Source organism: Calypte anna, chromosome 7 (assembly GCF_003957555.1).
Source record: "Calypte anna isolate BGI_N300 chromosome 7, bCalAnn1_v1.p, whole genome shotgun sequence".
Taxonomy (NCBI): domain Eukaryota; kingdom Metazoa; phylum Chordata; class Aves; order Apodiformes; family Trochilidae; genus Calypte; species Calypte anna.
Genome location: NC_044253.1, coordinates 6,949,965 through 6,968,954, shown reverse-complemented (window position 1 = coordinate 6,968,954; position 18,990 = coordinate 6,949,965). Strand labels below are relative to the sequence as shown.

The window sequence follows — 18,990 nt, the reverse complement described above, 5'->3', positions numbered from 1 at the left end:
TTTTTGAAACAACCTCATCAAAAAGTACCTCTAACCATCTACCAATGCAACCAAAACAAGCTGTGAAAGGGGTGTTTGGGTAATAGTACCTATTTATTTTACTGGTGAGGAAAATTGCTATCAAGGGACTGGATGCATCATAATACAATAAGATCTGTCACTGCAGGACTTTTGTCATGGGCAAGTGATGTGGCCTCCATTAAGTGCCCTTCAAGTAAAAATTGCTGAACCTGGAAAATCCTGTAAGCAAGTTTGTCAGGAAAGCCAGCTCATCTGTGAGCCTTCCTTCTTCCAGCATCTTAACAAGGACAAAGCTCTGCTTAGGTAAGTACTTTAAATAAGCACAAACATATTATTTAGTCTCTTTTTATTGTACTAGTTTTTTGCCACACATGAAGCTTAATTAATGAATTCTGGGAGAAGGGAAGGTGAGGAAGAGAAGTACTGTCTGGCTGCAGCAAGCAGTGGGGTTTGCTCTCAGTCCTTTGTAGAAGAGGACTGGAGAAGCTGCTGCTGTGCTCAGAGCACTGTTCCCTGTAGCTTGTGGTTTTGCAGCTCCAGAACCCAAAATTTCTCATTTCCTTTCCCCCTCCATCTCTCATGTGTGGACACTGCACAGTGCCCTTGCACTGAGCAAAGGCACTTTTGCTGCAGGGTTTGCAGATGCCAGGTCTGTAATTGTGTCAGGATGGGCCCTTTAGAGCTGAGGGGGTGCAGTGTTCCATAGCTTTTGCCCACAAGTCCCAGAGTTCAGCAACATTAAGCATGGCTTAATGTTAATCCTACCTGTGCCCAGCTGGGTCAGAAACAAAATGCATTTTGTTGCAGTAAATAGAATATTGTACATGCTGTGTGATTTCTATCAGCTGTTCACATGATTTTAAAAGTAGCTCTTATGAAGTGTTGCTTTTATTTTTAAGTCCACTTGGGTCATGTAACATGGAACATCTGTATTCATTGGTAATTAGCAATTACTGTTCCTGCAACCTTTTTGTCAGTAATGTCCAGATAAAGAATTGTAAACCTTGTACATTAGAGTATGTACCTTTATAAAGCTTCCAGCTATGTATTAAGGAATTAATGTTGTTTTCCGGGGCTGGCTCTTTGGGAATGTGTTGCATTCCTTTCAAGGGAAAAAAAAACCAAAGGCACTCAGCCAACAAAGGCTGCTAGGAAATTGCCTTCTAGGTTTTCTGTCTCCACTCTTTACTAAATTGTAGAAGGTCTTATGTTGTGTTTAAAAGTTGTAATTTCCAGTGGAGTTTAGAGGCAGCTCTTACAAAAACTTGTCGGCTTCTTTTCTAGCTGTCTAGACATTATAATTCTGTGGAAAGAATCTGTTCAATGCTGAAAGCTACCAAGTTTCCAGAATATGTGAAAACCAAGCCTCTGCTGGAATTGCAACCCTGGTGTTAAGCTTGTGGTCAGAAAAATGGCAACTCCAATTTCCTTTTTTTTCAGCTAGCTCACACTAGTTGGTCCCTCTGAGCAGTGACCCTGCACGACCCACTCTGCTGTAACCCACAGCCTCTGAAATCAAAGAGAGGTCCTGATTTCAGATTCTTTAGTTTTGTGTTACTAGAAATCCCTGTATATATTTTATTTTTATATTTGTATTTATATACAAAGCATTTTTTTCATTTTAATACTGTTAGTCTTTAGGAAAAAGTAAAGCTGCAAAGTCTGTACTGCCCTCTGCAGAGAGAACCTGTGCAGGAGAAAAGACATGAGAGCCATGTTTTGGAATTCTGCAATGCTAAATGGACTTGATTTAGGATGTATAGCATTTTATTTATTTTTAGTGAGGAGGATGAAAACTGTACTGAACTCCTGTAAGTTCCACTGTGATTTAGATCATGTGCTTTGTTTTTCAGGCATAACATTGAATGTCTCACCATGGAGTCTGCCAATGATATTCTGGTCCCCTCTTTTGATGGAAGAAGGAAGCACTGTGTTTTCCAAGGTGACCTCTTACTGTTCAGCTGTGCTGGATCCCACCCAACCCACAGAAGAATCTGTCCCTGCAGAGACTACATTAAGGGGCAGGTTGCTCTTTGTAAAGACTGCCTATAGCAGCAGCAGAGCTTTGGGGCTGAGGACAAATGTAAGTAGTTTTGAGAGGAGCTACTATCACTTCCTGCACTTTTGTCCAGGTTTTTGCTGCAGGCAGAGCTATCATTGCTGGGCAGAATCATCTACTAGAGAGGAGGGATTCATAGAAACAGCTATAACTGATCTTTTTTTTTCCTATAAAGACATTTGCAGTGTAAGTCTTCAGATTCCTTCACCTGTTTGCTGAGAGAAGTGAGCTTCATGTTCTACAGTGATTTGAAGATGACTGCACAGAATAGTTTGTAGAAAATTCCAGTCCCATCAAACTTTTTGTTGTTTGGACGAAGTGTTTTCTATTTTTTTAATGAGTTACGACATCCCTCCATCCTGGTTAGCTAGAGGATCTCAACTTCATTCCAATAGAAAAATGGAAAAAGTGTTTTGAGGGAGGAGGGACTGACATTTTATTCTAGGTGCACTGTTTTTGGTACTGCTTTAGCTTGAATGGCTATAAAGTGGTTTACTTCACAAGAACTTGGAATCACAGCATAGCTCTGTACCTTATTATTGGGTTATCTGGGCCCAAATCTTTTTTTCTTTTTTTCCTTTTTATTTTTTTTTATCTTTGTATACAACAAGGTCTTGTCTGCATCACAGCTGCTGCATCAGGGCAGTCTCAACAGAGAGTATCATGAATGAGCAAACAGGCAGTTGCCAGTGTGTGACACATCATCACATCATCTCAGTGACTTGACAACTGTCCAGGGTTGTGGCATTCTTTGGGGTGGAAAAGCTACAAAACCATACTGCCATTTTTCAGAATTGACTTGTCACAGTTTGCTGGTCCCATTTAGAGAGTAATCCTTGGAATTTGCCCATGCTTCTGTTGTAGTCTGTCTACTAGAAATACTGTGTGAAGCAAAAGTATTCAGATCATTGAAGCAATATTATTGTTTAGAGCCTCAGTTTGCTACGGCTTCCAGTAGTTAAAGTGTTGCTGAATGACATAGAAAGGTTAAATTAAGCTAACTATAATTATTGTATGGTAGAAATGTAAAATGTCTTCATAACTAGCTAGGTTTTTTAAGTGAAAATTTTTCTGAAGAACAAGAGGAGACAGACAATTGCTAAGATAAGCATTGATCAATCTTGTGGGTTCTTTGGTTGTTTATCTGTTTCTTTTTTTTTTAAAGCAACAAGTTAAATCTTCTAAGCCAGGTTTTGTAGAGGTTATTTTTGCTATTTTCAGCAGAAGGTGGCTTGCTTGACAGCACTGTTTGTAGTCAGGAAATGACTTGCTGAGATGAGTGAGAAACAAATCTGCAGTTTATTTTTAAAGCAGTCACAGTCTGCGGGTTTGCAATTTGGACACGTTCTGACCACACTGGAAAAAATTACCATGAAGGGTTTTTTCATTAAAAATAACAAACATTGCCAGGTAATCATGAATAGCATAGGTAATTCACAATGTTCCTTTCTTGGATGTATCTGGTTGGTTCAACTTTTTTCTTGTAACTGGCATTAGTTATCTGTGTGTGATATTGAAGTCTTGACCTACCAAAGACCAAGCAAGGAAACACTGTTTCATCATGGATAATTCTCAAGACAAGAGAACAACCTGCATTTAAAGTTTTGATTTTAAAGCAATGAATTAACTGGTTTGAGGTTTTGTTTCCTGCCTCAGCACTCCTGACAGTGTTACCCTGTAGCACTCCATAACATTGCCATGGACTACACAGGAACTTAATCCTGAGAGATTATTGAGTATCCAAAAAGGATACGTGGAGCTGTTGAACAGCGGGTCACCAGTAATTAGGTTGTGATGATGACAAAATCTGCTGTTTTTAGAGTAAACTTCCAGAAGCAGAACAGCCGAGCTCTATAATGGGAGGCAAACTTTTTGTATGAAAAGAAAACAAACACACACTATTATTGAAAGCTCATCCTGTTACCATAGCTCAGCATTTGCTTCAGTCAGCACAAATGTACTTTGCAATAGTTTTGATACCCTGGAAACAGGTGGAGAGGAGGATTGGAAATGGGTTTGAGCAGGTGCAGCAATTGATTTTGTATTTATATAAAATATTCCCTGCATACCTGTGCATATTTGTGCAACTGGAAGGTTCTGCTTATTAAAGTATACATACTCCCACCTGGTGCTGAGAGTAAAGCAACAGCAGGATTTGTCTTTACCAGTTCAGCCTGAGGTTCTTCAGGCAGGAATTTAGTTTGGAATGAGATATCAGACAATGATGTTGGAAAATAAAGGTTTGTATGTGTGCACTTAAAGAATTCAAAACACTTAATTTTTGTTTAGTGTAATTATTTGCTGTTAAATACATATTTGCCTGTTTCCCTTCGACCATCTGGTCCACACGGGATACTGCATTTTATTTTGCCTCTAAACCTTTAAAAGTTGGAGGGTTTTGGTATTTGTTATAACAAATTTTTCTGGGTCTAGTGGCTTTGCTCACTGCTAAGTTGCCTTTACCACAGCAGGGAGAGTCTGTTATTCAGCTCTGGTGTTTTCATGCTGTAGCACTGTTTCTTTCTAGTCTACTGAACTGAATTACTGCATACTGGCAAAACCAAAACAGCCAAACACTGATGCAAGCTTTTGCATTTCAAAGCCAGGGACAAAACATCTTTATTGGCCTCAGAATTTGGTTGGGTCTGATCCTATTTCCACTGAAATCTGTAGGAGAGACTCCTCAGTCTTAAAGAGCAAAGAATCAAGAATTTGATAGGCTTCTAGTGTTAAGTGTAACCTCTGCTTCAGAAGAAATATTACTTTTGTGAACTACAACTTCAGCCTAAATTGCTTGTAAAAGGAGACTATCACGTGGGAACTGTAAGTGTATAAACTCTGTACACACCATCACTCACTCATCCAACAGAGCACTCCCCCAGGCAGTGGTTTGGTTGTGCACTGATAAATAAGTGAATCCTTCCACAGGCTCAGGCAGATCCACGTGGGATTATTGAAAAGTTTGGATGATTTAATAAAGCACATAAAATATACCTACATTTCAGGGCAGAGGGCAGCATTCTGCCCAAGTTCCATAATTATTTTCCTTCCTAATTAAGGAATAAAGGTGTAGTCCAATTATTGCACTTAAACAAGGGTACTAGAGATGGGACTGTGCTACTGGTTTTCAGTCTGACAGTTAAGCTTGCAGCTTCTTTTACTCAGAAATCAGGTTTTTTTGCATGACTTGCATTTGAGTATATTGATCAGCGATTGATGGGGAAAATGGTCCAAAAGTTGAATTTAAAAACATTTACAAGCTTTTAAACATATCTCTCATATCAAGACATTCTTTGTTTTAAAGTTTTGTATTTTTGTATGTGACCTGGTTGTTTTCAAAAATCTTGTTCCTATGAGATTAGAGAACTTGAGAGAAGCATTTACATATTTATTAAAATTAACATAAAAGGCTTGCCTTTGAAAGGTAAAGTTGGTAAATACACACTGTTTAAAAATGCCAATAAAAACCTCATTATTTCATATATGCAAGTTGATTTGCACATGTATAAATAGAGTTGCTTTTTGCCTTTTTGTTTTTTTTTGCTTAGTTTCTATGTTTCTTTTTGTAATTTATAGTTGCAGCTGTGGGCTTGCTTCTTTCTATCAGATTATGTTTCTCCTACAAATATTTAATGTTTATGTGCCTTTTTTTTACCTTGGGGTTTGGATGAGTGTTTGGAATATGGACACTGTCTGAACAAGTATAATGGAACACTACAGGTAAAAATAGTAAAGTAGATGACTACACAACTATGATTTTTGAGTATTTTAGGTAATGGAGTTCTGTTCTAGCACTGTTTGGTAGGGGTTAATAAGATGAAACTGCAGCTTTAATAATTCTTGGAAAACATTTACTGCTGCAAGCAAAACACCTTTTACTGAATGAATCCCTGTTCATTTGACGTGAGAGCTGCTGCTGGGATGGGATGGGATGGGATGGGATGGGATGGGATGGGATGGGATGGGATGGGATGGGATGGGATGTCTAGTGACCAGAGAGCAAACTAAAGCTGTTACATTCCCCAAGGAGCCAATGCTCACAGGCAGCCTCTAGAAACAGCCATCTCTGCTCTGATCAGCAGGAAAACTCCACATGAAAACCCATGAACACATGAAAAAAGAGGTGTTTGTCAGATAAAGATGTCTGGATGTGGAAGTGTTTGGGGCGATTCCCAGCACTACCAGGAGTGCTACCTGGATGTACAGCTCACAGGGGGGAGGGAACTCTGGGAATTCAGCTTCTTGCAGATATTTTTAGTTTTTAATGCTACTTCCTTTTCTGCAAGAAGAACGTGTTGCCAAATAGGTGTTGATGGGGTTTCAGTTGGAGGCTGCAGACAGAGCCAGGGCTCTCCATTTCCCCTGCTTAGCTCTGCTCCCCAGGAATTGTGTGTGCCTGTGGCTCCTTGCACACTGACACACAGTAAGTTGGAAGTTTCTGGTGATACCAGCTGCAAATCAGGTTGTCAGCCAGTGACTTTCTCCTCACTTCATCATTTTGTACTACTGCCCCTTGCTGTCCTAATCCGTGTCCTTGGTTTATCCTTGAGATGAAAGACATGCCCTCCCCTCTCAAAAACGAGCAGCTTGTCTAAATAGCACAGATGATTTACAAGTTTGCAACTCTTCTCACATAAACAAATCCCAAACTGCTGTCTCAGGTTTCTATTTTGCTCACAGTGTCTTTCAAGACCTGATTTTGCTAATAAAATAAATTAAATGGGATGAACCGGGCTGGATACAATCTCATCCAAGTCTTAATTAACTTCACAACTCCCACGGACTTCAGTGATAGCAGAACTCCTCCATTAATTTTGCTTCAAATTAAAAAAGCAGCTCTCACTTTTTAATAAATATACAAAGCACTGTATCTTACCAGATAAAAACCAAATGCCAGTTATATTGTATGCATATCAGCAACCCCCTTTGCTTGCTGTTAGAGCACATCACTTCTGACTCAAGCTGATGCTACTGAAAGGACCAGTTGATAACTTTGTTGAGTAGCTGTTCAGTCTGGAGTTGGAGGGATTCTGTGTTTGTTGCTTGTTTAGTGGGGTTTTTTTTAAGCGATTAATAGTTACCAGTTTCCAATTTCACAGTTTTTCTCCAGGGTGCTAACATTTTGGCATGGCTACTTCTTTGTGGTGTTGGCCCTACAGCTGCTATGCCTTCAACTTCTGACATGTGGTCTCTTTCCATTTCTGGTCCTGCTTTGGTCCCAGCATTTGAGAGACCACTGTAAAGTTGAGAATAATGCACTGACAGATGGATGCTTCTGTTCAGGCCAAAAAGGCCAGGGACAGAGAGGGTTTAGCTGAAATATGCTTTAATAATATTGCTGTAAATGTAACATCAAAACGTAGTGTTTTATGGGCAGTGACTTCAATTCTGCCTTCGTGCTTTTAAGCAGCTCTATGGGGTTATTTTTAAATTAGTTTGTAAAATCTGAATATTATATTTAAATGAGTGTGTAAACAGCAAATTCCATGTATCATGTGTAAAATGTTTACTGTAAGAATGTGTTGAAAATACCCGAGGCTGAACCCTAGAATGCCTCAGATAAGAGGTATCATTGGTGTTCTTTCTTCCAGGGAAAAATAACAAAGTGCAACCATTGCCAAAGTGTCTTGCTTTGCTAGGTGTAATCCTTTGTGTCCATGTAATTAGGAACAGACAGTGCATGTTTTAATGCAGCAGCAGTAAGCCACCTGTTTATTAAATGAATAAATAAAATCAGGTCCTCGGAGCTGTGATAAAATGAATAATAACTCCGCCTTCTGCGCACAGGAACTGCTTTGAAAAAAAATTCCATTTGTAATCAAGTGAACAAAACCCTTCTCTCTGCTGGGGAGATGGGTGCAGGTGCTGTGTAACTCAGGTGAGCTCTGCATGGGAACACAATTTGTCACCTTAGCTCTGCAGCACTGCAGACCCTGCTGTCCTCACCTCGCGCTTGGCAGGGACTCACGACTGCTTCTCTGCACAGGAAAACAGATCTGGATTTTGCACCCTGATGTCCCCCTGGCAAATCCTGGCCTCAGGGCAGTTCCTGCTCCCTTCCAGGCTGAGGTTTGGTCCTGCTGTAGGCAGCAAAATCCTTGGTTTGGAGGAGAGTTTGTAAATAATGCTGTGGCATTTACTGAGGCCATCGAGGCACTTGGCAAAGTGTATGCAACACGTCCTAGCTTGGGTTCCAGCAGCTGCAAAATTGAAGTTATCAAATAGGTGCACAATAAATCAAGTTAAATTGTTTTCTGCAGGCAGTTAATTTTAATAGGGTTAAATCCAGAACTAATTTGTTACAATCATTAACAGCTCCATTGCGAGCACAGTGACAGTGAAAACCATTTTTAAGAAGTCATGGATGTATTTTGGTTTTGCAAATACATGAGTGTATTTTTCCTTAAACAAAGGGAAAAAAAAATTATCAGATGATAAAAGTTACCCTGAAAATTCTAAGACATTTGAAAGAAAACCAGAAGAGACTATTTAAGCTGGTAGGAGCTCAGAGATGCTGGTACCCCTGGATGTGTGAAGCTGAGGGCTGCAGAGAGGTCCTCCAGAGGGCAATTTGGGGCAAGTCTTTGGTTTCTGGTGTGAATCATTTCCTGGAGGAGTCTTTCTGTCCATGGGTGAAGGGGGGCAAATTCTGAACAATCTTTTTAGCACTCTAAATTGGAAAAAACCACAGAAATCTGAAAAAATAAAAATATTGCTGCTTTTTGCAGATATTTTGGGGTTAATAATGGATTTTACATGTGAATGAGAACTTCAGGGTCAGGCTGGCATCATGTCTGTTTGGTTTGAATTCTCTGCTAAAAAGTTGATCTTTTGTTTCATTTAAATGGTTGTGTTCCACTATATTACGTTCAAGCAGTTTGACTCAGAAAGAACAGAACACAGTGGTTCAGATACTGTCAAGTTCCTGGGGTTCAATAGGATGGGTTGGGGTGGTTGGTTTGGGGGGTTTTTTTGTTTGGTTGGTTTGGTTTGTTTTTTTTTTAGAAAAGTGTCTGTACTTCAATGGCATAGAAAAATGCTTTGTTTTCACTGTTGTAGAAAAAAAAAAAAACAACTAGGGAGAACTTTATTTTTCAATAAACCTTTTTCTTGTGTGATTTGGATTTACGATTGCTTTGTGCTTAAGTGGGAAATCCATGTGTGCTGCCATTTATCCAAAATTGCTCTTTTTTTGTGCCTTATCCTTGCAATTCTGCAGCTGGGCACTTCTGTTGCTGACCCACCTCGTCACAGGTAAGTCCCAGCTACACACATCTTGACAACAGGCAAGTAATTGCTGTTTTGTTCATCCAAGTTGGATAATGGATAAAATCCAGGTTAATTTTAGGAGGACAGTTAGGAATTCCTGGTTTCCTAAGTATTTCCAGCACACCAGGAAGACTCTGGAGCTGCACAGTGGCACAAGGATCTACAAGACTCACTGGTGCAATGGACTATGGAATTCAAATTAAAAAACAGCTTTAGAGGGTGCTGCCTTTCAAGGTCAATGTTTAAATGCAGGGAACTCGGGTGGTTTCTGACAGACTTGCATAAGGAACAGGAGATCAAGCTTGAAACTTTGGACTGAGTGCCTGGATTGCTTCTGTCAACATCTTTACTAAAATCATCTCTGAGATGGTGACTTGTGTCTCTGGGGAGTGGGGTGTGCACTCAGTGCCACATTAAATCACCTTGCAGGTTGTGAACAGATGTATCAGAAAAGACAGGCAGTAAATCTGTGTCCACACAGGGAAACGTCTCCTGTGGAAGTGATGGTTTATTTCAGTTGCACTCATTGAGAGGTTTTAGTGGAGGTGGCCAAGAATGACAGAGCAGTCAATGGGGGAGCAGTGTTCAGTAGTAAAATGAGTAGGGAAAAAAACCCAACCAACAAAAAAAGCCAAAAATGAAGACCAAGAAACTTACTTCTTGTTTATCTGCTTGAAAAATGTCAATTAGTAGCACACTTTCTCAGTGCTTTGTAAAACTACACTGGAGAGAAGTGAGTGCTCCCTCTGAAGACCAATCCCTTTATCCAAGCTTGTTGTATGTTTGTTGTTTATTTAAATATGACCACACATAACTGAGTAAAAACTGAATAGTACAGCAGTCAGTAAGTATCAACTTGATCCTTTTTATCTCCTCTCCCAGTTAATGACACAGCACTGGTGAGCAGTAGCAGCCACAATGTTAAAGTGAAGCAGGAAGGTGAAATGCCTGCAGGGCAGGAGGTTGGTGAGGGGTTTGGCTCCCACCTGCACCATCTTTTCACTGCCAGGATTAGGGAGTTCAGGGAACCCTGGCTGCAGGTGATGGTTTTCTCTCTGTGTTTCTGCAAGAGCCTTTTAATACTATTTCAAAGAGGTGAAGCAAGTGATTATCCTTCACCAGCTGCCCTGTTTTTAGTTACTTCCTTGGGATGCTTCACTTTTAATTAAAATGAGGGAAAATCTTGATGGCTCTGGGTTGCTGTTCAACCTCTCACAATTCCCAAAAGTTTCATGACATCAAAATGAATCAGTGGAGAACTCTGCTCACTCAGTCCCGTGTTCTGGTTATTTCTGGAAACTTTTTCCTTCCCGTTTCACTCCCCTAATTATTGTTCAGCTTTGACATTACAAGAAGACATCTGTAAAATGGTGAGCAGCTTGGCTCAGATGTGGGCTGGGTTGCAGTCACATAATGGGAAAAAAATGTATGAAAATTGGAACTTGGAATGAAAAATTACACACACCATGCAGCTGTATGGGAAGGATCACTGGGGGAGCTTAGACACAAAATACTTGAACTGTCACAGGCTTAGAGTGGGTTCAGTCAAACTCCATCTGGGAGAGGCCACAGATGGAAACATTTTACTGGTTCTTTGGGCAGCTCTCAGAAGCCTCCCCTCACACCACGAGGGAGCTGGAGCATCCCAGATTAGTGCCTTGTGATGCTCCCTGCTCATGTTTGCATTCTCAGGACTCACAGGGGTTTATTTTACTGATTATGGAGACTGCATTTAACTAAAATCCTGGTAGTAATTACGCCTTTGGTGCCAAAACATTGAAGGCTGTTTGCACTGAATTTGTACTGAACAGACTGCAGGTGTTGAGTCTCACTTGCAGCTCCTATTTTGCCTTGCTTTGCCTTGGTTTGGGGGCCTTTCCTCCCAAGAGGAAAATCTGTTCACTGCAGGACCTCAGAGGAGCGTGGTCTGGCTGCAGGCATCTGCCTCGTGCACATCTGTGAGAAGGGAACCTTCAAAGCAAGAGGGGTTGGACAAAAACTGCTGGAGCAGCAACATCATCTCTCAAGAAAAGGTGAGAGGCTGTGGTGGTTTAGCAAGTGACAACAACGTAAGCAGTGGGGACAGTGGATCTTTGGAGTAAAAGCTGCTGAATCTCTGGAAACCCCTCCCAGCTTTCATTTCCTCCCTGTCTTCTGCAGGAGGGAGGAATTAAGAGTGATTTGCCCAAGGCCAGGCAGCCAGCTTGGATGCTGCTTGATGGCTCAGCCCCAGCAAAAGGAGGTTGGTACTGGTTGTGTGTTGCCAGTTTAGAGCAGGTGTTGCCTTTACTCCTTGCTGTGTGATGAGGTGACAGGTGACAACCCCATACAGCCCACATCATAAAGAGGGGAGTTCAGAAGGATAAGGGAGGAAAGAGCAGCTCTTCTGTGCAGGCTTTGAAACAAAAATTCCCTGACAGCCTCCCTGCACCCACAGGTTCCTGTTGGTGCCCATGCCCTGCACACACGGGGGTCTTCAGGGTGAGCAGCACCAAGCAGGTGACAGTGAGGGACCCTCCAGTGCTGCCTCAGACAGCATCAGCTGCTGCCTCAGAGGAAAAAATCGTTTCCCAGAGGTGGGAGGAACCCGGAGGGAGCCATCCCGGAGCTGGCTGCTATTCCATGTCACTCAGCTCGCCCATTGCACAACCCGGCCCCACATGCCCGGCCACAGGAATTGTGTTTCCCTGCGGTGCCCCATGCGCACAGCCTGAGCACTGTCACAGCATCCCGAAGGAGGAGCTGTGTCACAGCACCACTTGGTGGCAGACCCGCAGCATCCCCCGGAGGCAACAATCACAGTGCTGTGAGCACAGCAAAAACCCCACCTGCAGGCTCCCGAGGGGGCATCCACCCAAATCAATGCACCCCAGGGATAATTTCTGCTTAATTAGCTTCAGCATCTCCTCCTGGCTGTTGCTGCAGAGGCTGCTTTTGATTAATCTCTGTTTAATGCTCTGGCCTCAAACGTGGGCAGTGAAGGCACTTCTCAAATGTGAATTTGACTCTCCACAAGAAGCACTGCCAGGTTGGGACAAACATTTCTGCTTTCTGTATTACTGCAGCTTCATACTTGTGGAGTGCCATACCAGCTCCATCAGCTGGCCCAGGTTAAAATGATGCCAGGAATGTTTACACTTTTCCCCAGGTACCTGGGGGTGCAGAAATACAAACAGTGTTATTTAGGGAAGAGGTTTTCTGTGGCTCATGTCTGGATGCAGGCAGAGCTAGAGCTGAATTTGCACATCTGAGGAGTTTTTTGTTTGGGGTCTTTGCTCCTGGAACATTTTCAGCAAGGAGCTTCTTTTGAGGGTCTGGTTTTGCATCATGGTTGGATCAAGCTTATTTATGGCTTCCCTACTATTGCTAAGAGTGAAACAGGACTAAATCAGCAAAGAATGTTAGTATGGTGATTTCATTTTGACAATTTGGCTTCAAAAAACTCTGGCATTTAGCTAGAAATTGAACTTTTATCATTATCCATTATTAAAATGGCTAACTGGTGTAATCCTTACTGTGAGAGCTCTGGTAGCTTTCCCTCTCTGCTAAACAATGTGGCCAAAATCAGAGCATCTGCTCAGATTTGTAGTCACTTCCCGGGAATAATTTACAATGCCAAGTTTGGCTGGAATTGAGTAAGTGTCTGTCTGCAGTCCCTGCACTGGCCAGGATGCATTCCCTGTGTGCTGTGCACAACCAAGAGTGGCAGCACTGCCACAGTCTGCAGCCTGTGACCACCACACACAGGGTTATGTTGTCCAGAGCCAAGTTTTAGGTGATTTTGTGCAACTGCTTTTGAGCTACTTCAGCTTTTGAGAAGTCCCCCTTCACCCAGCTGAGCTGGAAGCACCCTTATAAGTGTTGGAAAAATCAACTGGCACAGACAGCTAATAAGGAAAACTAATATAGAAGCTGTTACCTTTGAGAGTGGCTGGATAGAGCAGAATATCTCAGTAAATTGGATGAGCTGTTGTTTACTTTCTTATTGCCACATATCATTCAAAGTGTCCCTGATGCCCCCGATCATTATTTCCTGATCTTTTTCCTTTTAAATATCAAAAGTACTTCAGTTATTTTTATGTACTTACCTGCTAATATCAGAAATGCTTTGAAGCACCTGTGATAACTCAATATTTCTGCAATTGGTTAAATTACTCAGATAAGAAAAAGAATGATTAACTCATTTAACCACTTCTCCTTTTCAAAGGCCACACAGCTGGAGTCTGTACTTACAAACATCCTCTAAGAGCATTCCACAGTTCCAGAAAGAAGTGTGAACCTTCATTTACCCAGTGTTTACCTTTGCTTCATGCAGGAACACATCTGTGTAGTCCTGTGCTCCTGCTTACAATCAGCATTTTAAAAGAATTATTTAATCTTTGAGCTAGGTGTTGGTGTTGCACAAGTTCAGTGGTCCTTGGGCTTCTGTGCTGCAAAGTTTACATCAGGATCCAAGTATCCTGCCAGTGCCAGTTACACCTTCTCACTTCCCTTGGGAAGCAGCTGGAGCTACACACAGGCTGCTGGAGTCTGTGGCCCTGCACAGCAGCACTTGTACAAATTCCCAAGTGTCATTCTCACAGCTACCAATGGGACTGCAGAAGTAATAAAGCCCCTGGAGAAGCAGAAGAGGGTGAACAGCACTAGTAAAGCTAAAACACCCATGAAATGCCTGTTACAGACATGTTCAGACCCTGGTTCTCATTCTGAGGCTGAAGACAGGTGACAAAGGCCATTGAATCAGTGGGGAAGTTTCTGTTCCACACCTCACTTCATGCAACCGTGAGTTAGTGAAGCAGCATAACAGAAAAATATCAAGACTAGGCAAAATTATAACAAATTAGTAACATGTTTGTTATTATTAAATGAGGAAGAAAGGGTCTTGTCGTGGTATTTGATATTTAACAATCCACCTGTGAAGAGTACAGTGACAACTCTTACACTTTAAAGTCTTTCTGGACTCCTTGCTGAATGTAAGCACCTCTTTTGTCTTGCCAAGCATTGCATTTACTTTCATGTTTACTGCTGAGTGACAGGATGATCTCTAACACCATCCAGTGACAGCAAGGCACAAGCAGCATCAGCACTGATAGCAACAAAATAATATAAATTTTGCATACAAATACTTACACAAAACTTAATTGTTCCAAAATACGTGTAAACTAACTATAGCAGCAGAACAAAAAACATTCATTTTCCCACAAATACTCTTTCCAGTCTGTCACCTTTCCAGTATTGTGCCCCTCAGATGGGCAGTGCCAGGAATACCATTGGGAATTGGCTTTTACTAAGGCTCCTTAAGGATGTGGCTGAGAACATCCTGAGTGACATATGATGGGAAATACAGATGGGGAATACATCACAAGGCATCAGAAAAGCAAAAACATGTCCCCACTGTACATCAGTCACTGAACAATCTAATTGTACAGCTACTCCATGTGGTCTAAAGTCACATACTTGGCTACTTACTGTGCTCCTATTTCAACCTGTGATAAACAGAAGCAAGAATACTGGTTCTGTGCTGGGAAAACCCACCTGGAATATATAAAATAAAGAGAAAATGGGAATAGCCAGAGAATCCAGTTTAATAGGCTGCTATACAGGAAGACTTGGTTCTATGATACATTCTGGAAATAGTTTTTAAATATTACTTACTGTATAAAATAGATAGCAGTTTTATTGATCATACATCAAGATTCTTGGATAATTTAACTTGCTATTAAGTAATATTTAAGACGTGTGATGGAAGGTGAGCAACACTTCACAGGACAACCTAAATCTAATAAATAGATCTGTATCTCACCACCAGGTTGAGCCACTGCTGTGCCATCATCAGACTACAGAGCAACCACCGAGTCACACAGGGTGCTACAGCTGCACACAGTACAACAGATGTGAGTCCCACTCCTCAAGCAGCTCCTCTTCCTTGCACCACTTCTTTTGGCTTTGGTCTGTACAGTAATACTGTGTGTGCTTGTTTGGTCCATGCAAAGCTATGAAGGGTGTCTCAGTAAGAAAAAAAGGGAATTCAAATTGAAGAGGTGTTAAGTTTCAGTTAAATCAGGAATAAAATGAAATGTCTCTCTGATCACAGAGAGGTTTGTACCTGCTCTTTCTGTGCATCTACTTGAATGAGGGGGGAGTTAAGTAGCCACTTAAGTGTTTTAAGCAACACAGTTCTTGATGTCCAGACTCTACATAGGATACTCTGTTAGCCAAAGAGGTTAGCAAGGGTTGTAACTCTGTTACAGCGTGTGTTGGGAAAATACAGGCCAGAGGAAAATTATTTAAAAAAAAAAAAAAACAAACAAGGTCTGAAACTTGCACTTCTTTACCCACAGGCTTATCACACCATTAAGAACACTTTCACTCTGGAATACACAACATGGCAGCTGGGTTAAAACTGCAAACTGCATCTTTTCTATTGTCACAGGAATCAATAGCATACTTGGATTAAAAAAAAATTTTAAAAAAATAAATTTCGCTGCCGTTTCGCTGAATCGCAAGCAGTGTGCACACAGGCCAGTTTTACAGAGATATCCCATTAAAACAAACTTCAACAGAAACAGACCACGGGAAACAAACTGCATGTTTAGTAAAATACCACTGGCACCACTTGCCAAGACGTAGGATGCTGTGTTGTTACAGTCCTGGGAGAGGAGAGCCCGGGAGCCTCACTCAAACATCTCGTAGTGGCGCGTTTGCCTCACGCGGGGCACCATGTCAATGAGCAACCTGCAGAGGAGAGCACAGGGGGGTTGGTGAAGAGGCAAACAAAGGAAAACTCTGCAGCTGAGGTGTTCTGTTTATTTTTAAGTATTCATTTATAAGTTTTAAAAAGAAAAAGAAAAAAAGAAGGAAAAAGAAAAAATTCCGATGTCGAAACATCCTTGTCTCACCTTCTCCTGGTCACAGAATCACAGGATGTGATTGGGACTGGAAGGGACCCCAAAAAGTCATTGAGTCCAACCCCCAGTTGAATTAATTCCACCCCACAATTAATTTTGCCCAAGAGGAAGTGTAAAACAAACCGTGTGGAGTGGGGGGGCTCTCCTGCAGGAAGCCTGGCTGCTGGGTGGCACTGGGAGGTGCCCCCAGCACCTCTCCCTTTTGGCTGGAGAGGCCATGCAGGGATCAGTGGAAAAGAAACTGCTGTGGCAACCTGCTGCACACCAGGCTGCTGCTGGAATATGGGGGCTGACAGCAGCAGCTTCACCAGCTGTAAAACCAGGTGGTTGCCAAAGCAGAACTTTGTTCTACCTTTCCACTGGCACCTGGTGACCCAAGGGGCGAGTGTGGTGTCGGGTGTGTCTGCAGCAGGAGCTGCTGTGGCTGCACAAAACATTTCTGCTGTTGGTTGGTTAAGGTTAAATAAATACTTTTGTATGGCTTTGCCTCTACAGTTTTGCAGACCAGCTAGTTTTACAGTGGAAACAGTGATTATAGTGATTTTTTTTCCACGAATGGTATTCCCCATTAAAATGTGAATTTAATTTTCCAAGTTAAAATTAAAAAAAACCAAACCCACACAGCTTCCAGCTGACAGCTTGCTGCAGCCTGGCCAAGCTCTGCTTCCCAACTGGCACCACTCCATTTAACTGGGACACTACATCTCCCCTTTTCTCTTATGGAAGAAAAAGGGACAAAAAATGCAAAGCCCTCAGTAAGATTCCCTGCAGCTAAAGGAAAATGAGGCAGCAATAGAGCACGTGGCAGAGCTTGGTTTGATTTTGTGCTATTTCTTGTGTTATGAATCAAGAAAGCATCTTAAATTCAATAATAACAACAACACTTGAAACATGGCTGGCTACCCTGCAGTAGAGAGGCTGCTGTAGGGTAGGACTTGCAAGGTCATTCTTTAAACTTGGGCACCTTACCTTTAACCTAGACTTTCTTTGGAAAAAAATACCCAGTGCACTTAGAAATATGCCATAAAAGCAGCAGGGACTGATTTAACCCAAGATCTGTGGTTATTTTTCAAATACTTCAAACCTCATATGCCTGAATTCAGGTGTACAAATTCCTTCTAAAATTATTCCAATTTATTTTTAAATCCTGGCTTCTTTCCAGCTGATGTGAGACACACACCATCTTTTATCCCTCTCCACACACTCTGCTTTAGCACTGGCAGGTAGTCTAAGAAATTCCAGTGACTGATTGTACTGGAGTTAATAAGGGCTATGCCTTATTATGCCACTAAAGAGACAGACCATCTGCTGTACATACTGAAATACCTGCTAGCAGGAGAGACTCACTTGATTCCATAGGCAAATATTGTAAGTCCAATTAAAACTCCTATACTGCCATCCAGGTACCAGACAGAAGAATTGTGTTTAAAAACTTCTGCGCTGAGAAGGATGGAAAATCCCATTATTCCACCTACAAGAGAGTTGAAACCTAGAGGGGGAAAAAATAATTAAAGGAAGAACCAAACCTCAAGACATTTGCATTAACTGTATCTCACCTAGAAGAGGGAGGCAAGGTGATGTGACACCAGTGTACTGAGTTCTCTGTATGAATTTCCCTGTCTCCATTAGGTCGGCCACTATTATTTTATTTGTTGTTTATTTGTTCCAGATCCCAGTTTGAGCTGCTGTGTGTTTCACAAAGCTTTCACCTCCTGATGCTAACTGGGAGAGTGCAGAATTTCTCTCTCCTGCAGCTGTTGTCACCAGCGAGGTCTCTGTGAGCTGCAGGGAGCTGCTGCCTTCCCCAGCACCTCTCTGAACATTTCAAAGACCTTTTCACAAAGCTTTTTATCCCATTCCATCTATTTATGTGCACGCGTTTACCACTCTAACTTAAAGCTGCATATATGCATTAGTGAGGACACACAGGGTAATAGTAGGAAAATTTTCCATTTTTGCCTCAGGCACACATTATCTATTATTCACAATTTTTATGAACATCCTTTTAGATTCCTCTTTCTTTTTTAATGCCTTCCTTTTTGTTTCCAAGATTGTCCCTCCAAAACTCCCCAGGGGAACTCCCCATTTTTTCCTTCAACTCTTGTTTGATTGGTTACTGTTTTGGGTTTTGTTTTCTTTAAGTCACTATTTATTTTTTTTCCCCCAAATTCTCAGTTTCTGGTTTTGTTTTTTTTTCTCAATAACCCAAAAAGGCACCTACATAGAAGAAAAAACTTAAAAATCAACAATAATGAATTCATTTAAATGCATATAATATTTACCTGGCTGACAAATGAAAAAAATCAAACCTGAAATTTTCCATATTGCTCAGTGTACCAACATCTCCTTTGATCCAGACTGCTCACAGCCAGCCCACACCTACACCATGTTTAATCTTTCTGAAAGATGTAGATTAAAAACTGACCTTCCCTGGCCCACCCTGCAGCTGAAATACCTGTATAAGCCACCAGTTTTGTGGTTAAGATCCAGCAGATCCTTGTCAGGAGGTTCTTAAATGGAAGGGAAACCCTGGCAAGCAAAAGCTCAAGGTCTGTGGCACGTGAAGGTTTCAGCTCCCAGCTTTGCAGAGAGAAGAGGTTGGGGACATTTTGGGATTGTGGGAATACATTTTACAATTGGTATCACAGTCATGTAAATGCCTGAATATTGGATTAATTATGCCAGGACAGTTAAACCAACATAGACACAGTCACTCTGTCAACATTCTAGTCT

The 18,990-nt window shown here is 41.6% G+C and overlaps 2 protein-coding genes across 2 annotated transcripts in view; one reads left to right on the top strand and one right to left on the bottom strand.

The window, feature by feature from the left end:
- The window catches only part of MGAT5 (alpha-1,6-mannosylglycoprotein 6-beta-N-acetylglucosaminyltransferase), a 114,051-nt gene extending 108,491 nt beyond the window's left edge, over positions 1–5,560 (top strand). Inside the window, exons 16-17 of the mRNA XM_030454480.1 lie at positions 167–324; positions 1,875–5,560. Coding sequence (XP_030310340.1) covers positions 167–324; positions 1,875–2,073 — 357 coding nt within the window. The 3' untranslated portion in view covers positions 2,074–5,560. The remainder of the gene's footprint in view (positions 1–166; positions 325–1,874) is intronic.
- Positions 5,561–16,023: 10,463 nt separating this feature from the next.
- Positions 16,024–18,990, bottom strand: part of TMEM163 (transmembrane protein 163) — an 89,377-nt gene continuing 86,410 nt past the window's right edge. The window contains exons 7-8 of the mRNA XM_030454698.1: positions 17,605–17,746; positions 16,024–16,084 (exon numbers count right to left, since the gene is read on the bottom strand). Of these exons, the coding sequence (XP_030310558.1) occupies positions 16,024–16,084; positions 17,605–17,746 (203 nt within the window). The remainder of the gene's footprint in view (positions 16,085–17,604; positions 17,747–18,990) is intronic.